This window comes from Panicum hallii, chromosome 7 (genome assembly GCF_002211085.1).
Source record: "Panicum hallii strain FIL2 chromosome 7, PHallii_v3.1, whole genome shotgun sequence".
Lineage (NCBI taxonomy): Eukaryota > Viridiplantae > Streptophyta > Magnoliopsida > Poales > Poaceae > Panicum > Panicum hallii.
The window spans coordinates 6,136,205-6,139,870 of NC_038048.1; the positions used below are offsets into that span (position 1 = coordinate 6,136,205).

Here is a 3,666-nt window from a genome sequence, read left to right on the forward strand (position 1 = left end):
TTTATAGTCATGCACTCGACGGCAATGGGACCTCCTCCTGCAAGAATGGAACCTCAGACGTTTGGCGCGTATGCTCCAGGAACGTCTCTCCCGTCAGGTTCGACGCCAGCTGCACCAGCTGCAGCGTACTCTCAGGGCTACGCTCAGCATGCATGGTCGACGGGAGCTCCTGCGTACGGTGGTCCATTCGGTGTGCCGAACTGGGACGACTGGGAGGGCGGCTCCGCCACTTGGTCAGAGCTAGTGGGCGGCGGCGCCGAGCCTGACATCATTGGTCCATCCCAGACGTATGACGCTCCAGGTGTACAGTCCCAGGATGACCCCTTCACGCCTGCACCTCCTCCGCCTCGTCCTCACCGTGCTCCAGATGCATTTACGTACTCCGAGGATCACATACGCCGACGGGCTAGGACTAGGGGGGAGGACCAAGAGAGCGCGAGGTCCGGGACATGCGGGATAGATACTCCTGATTCGGTCGACTTTTTATATTTAAACTGTTTTGTATGATACTATTTTCTTTTTAATTCATTGATATATCGTAGTATCGTAATATTTGGATTCTACGTTGCAAAACGTTATCGTTTAACCATATTCATACGAGTTTTAGATAGAGCAATTTTCCTCGTAAAATTGAATTAAAATTTTAAATGTATACAAAAGAGTATGGCGAATCAATATTGTATTTGAAAATAGTCTGAATTTCAAATAGATTGTAAATCATAAATTCCAACAGAAAATAACAAAAAAAATATGCTGTCAACATCCCACCCACTGGCCGAGCGGGATGCCTCCCGCCTCCTGGCCGGGCGGGATGCTTCCCGCCCTCTGATCGGGCGGGATCCCTGCCTTAGGGACCTCTTCGCGAATAAGAAACTTTCTTATTCGCGAAAGGGCCCTCGGGAGGGGCCTGCAAAAAATTTTTGGAACATCCCGCCCTCTGGATGGGCGGGATGTCCCCGGCCCCACGCCTCCCGCCCGATCAACGGGCAGGAGGCACCCATTTTTCAAATTATTTCCAACTGGCACCCCTTTTTAGAATTTTAATTTTTTTAACCCTTTTTTTAAAAAAACTCTAAATATGGGTCCGGGCACAATACTAGTGCAGCCCACTCCAGAATTGCATCTAGCCCATTCCACAATTTCATTTGGCTAGCCCAGCCCATTTACAGAATAAACAACTCCAGAAGACCAGAAGCCTGCACGACGCCGCCGCCCGCACATCCCTTGCGCCGCCGCCGCCGCCGCCTCGCCGCCCGTCTCTCTGCCCCCGGCTGTCGTGCCCATCGATCTCCCCGCCGACAGCCGGTCCTCTTTGTGTGGCGCTGCGGTCCTCCTTCCATTCTCTCGCTGCTCTCCCTGCGCTGAGGAGCGCTGACCCCTGGTTCCTCCGCGCCGGCGTTGCCGCCCATCGGGACATCGTCGACTCCCGTAAGTGGACGCAGTTCCTATGGATCTTTCGATGTCTGAACTACATGATTAGGTGTGTGGTTAGAGTTCTGGGACCAATTCTGTTGGTTTTTTATTCTCGTGATCTACGAATTAGGATACCCTTCGGTGAGTTTGTGCGATCCGGTGCCGGTTCAAATTCAATCTCCGCGTAGAGCTTAAATGCAGTGTGCATCGGAGCATCTCCAGCAGATTACTCATCTCTCGTGCCCAGGATATTTTCTTTCTCCATTGCCAATAGGACGTTTTTTATTTTTGGCAGTGAGTGCTGTAGCAGATTACTTAATGGATGGATAGGGTGGAGGGAGAAATCTCTGTATTTGAGCAAGAGTGAGATGTGTTTTGGCGAGCATCAAAATTTTTTTTGGTATTAGCGATGGAATTGGTAATATGCTGAAGCACCTCCTATTACCAAAGGAACAAGTTTTTAATATTGGGAGAGAGATAAGTAATCTACTGGAGATGCTCTTATATGGTCATTTTCCTTTGCTTGCAAGTAACTATGCACCTTTCCAGTGACACCTTGTTCAATAAGACAGGTGTTATGATCCAGGACGCAGTGATTAAGTAGCTGCTAATATTAGTATGTTTATAATTTTGTACATATATGTGAAAGTTTACAAGTCATTGAAACTTTAGACTTTACTAAGTTGGTCTCTATAAACTGAATTGAGACAAGTTCAGAGAAACTCAATGAAGCTCTTTAAGAAAGGTTGAAGTGAACACTATAAATTCGATTCTAAGTATAATGCACCTCATATGAGCTTGTGACAAATACTTCATAAAACCTTCATTTGTCCTCAAAAGTGAAAATTGAGATAAACACTGTCTAGCATATCTTCTGAGACTGTAATCAGGAACAATATGTTGTTTAATTGGTGATAAGTATGATTGAATTGTTGAATTCATTTGTTTCTATATAGTACTTCTCTTGTATGGCTAAAATGTGGAAGCAATTTGCTAAGCACTAAGCAACCTCATTTTCTCACCCTAACCAGTATGCCATTCAGTTTCCTAGCTTTGTTGATATTTTCAGGTTTCCCAATTGCTCTCTCCAGTCACAACTAATAAGACATGCGACCAAATCTTTTGCAACTAATTTTACTATAATATAATTACAAATCTTGTGAGGTGCAATATCTTTTTACCTTCCAGTTGTCTAATGTTCCATTGTTTTCTTGAGTCTTGATAACAAATAGAGATTTTTGTGGTAATTTCTAATTGGATATATTTCTCTCCCTTATTTGTACAGTTATAAGGAGAACTCATGTCCAGGGCACGCAATGCTTTAGTTGCCACTGGCTTGCTGATCTTTGCTGGTGCTGGTTTATCATTTCCATTTCTTTTCGTGTAAGTACAAGCTGTGCACTGGGTTTCAATTTCAACATCATGAAACTTGGGAAGAAGCATTGGGCATTGAACTTTCTTTTCTAATCTGCGCATTGTTTCAGGAAATCAAAGAACAGGCCTATCATTGATTCATCAAAACCTCTGCCACCACAGGCTACATTCCGAGGACCATATGTGAATACTGGATCACGTGATATTGGACCTGATCCTACCAACTATCCCAAGAAGTGATGTATTCTTTCCTGACATTTGAGGCCTGTTCCCTTTCATCTCTTTGGGCAGATCACAAAAGTGCACAACTCTGAAATAGTGCGATGTTAAAAGTACCTTGTATTATGTGCGTCCTTATCATGGTTGGGCCTTGCCACATCTGTTTTTTTTCAGTATCTCCTATATAAAGAAGGATGGATATTGAAGACCTTTTAGAAGTGCAAAGTTTGCTCAATATTAAAATAGTATATATACTTTTGTGGATGCATATATGATTACTTGTAGTTTTAGGAGCTCCAATAGAATGAAATATGGATATTGTAGGCCTCATAGAAGTGTAAACTTTGCTCGTTATTTTATATATAGGTATATTATTTTTTTATGGATGTTTATAGGATTAGTTGCATCTCGTATGTATTATTAAGCAGAATCTGGACAGCCATGTGAATCGCTGTCTAGCACTATCTGCCCCCCTTTATAGTGTAAAGACCTTGTTCTGCCAGGCAGCTACTGCCCTTTACTATTTTCCAATAGTAATCATTTCAGGGGCTAAAAGCAGTACAGTTGTAGAATCAACTTCTGCTGGGCATATTCATCCTTTATCCATGCCTTCTGTGCTACATAATCTTTGTTAAATAGCCTTTTGAACATGGGAAATTC

General features: G+C 43.4%; 1 protein-coding gene across 2 annotated transcripts; it reads left to right on the forward strand.

Annotated features, from left to right (window-relative positions):
- The first annotated feature begins 1,161 nt into the window (after positions 1–1,161).
- LOC112899055 lies at positions 1,162–3,430 on the forward strand. 2 transcript variants are annotated; one of them, XM_025967382.1, is made up of 3 exons: positions 1,162–1,428; positions 2,699–2,796; positions 2,898–3,430. In XM_025967382.1, the coding sequence occupies exons 2-3, from the start codon at positions 2,714–2,716 to the stop codon at positions 3,025–3,027; spliced, it is 213 nt and encodes a 70-aa protein (XP_025823167.1). In that variant the 5' UTR covers positions 1,162–1,428; positions 2,699–2,713; the 3' UTR covers positions 3,028–3,430. The 2 variants fall into 2 exon arrangements, with proteins under 2 accessions (XP_025823167.1, XP_025823169.1); XM_025967384.1 differs by lacking the exon at positions 1,162–1,428 and adding an exon at positions 1,749–1,781.
- Positions 3,431–3,666: the final 236 nt, after the last annotated feature.

What these genes read in the sequence shown, in the direction of transcription:
- LOC112899055 (XM_025967382.1), top strand. Translation starts at nt 2,714, where the DNA reads ATGTCCAGGGCACGCAATGCTTTAGTTGCCACTGGCTTGCTGATCTTT. An exon ending in TCATTTCCATTTCTTTTCGT is followed by an intron (nt 2,797 to 2,897) that starts GTAAGTACAAGC and finishes GCATTGTTTCAG; the next exon opens with GAAATCAAAGAACAGGCCTA.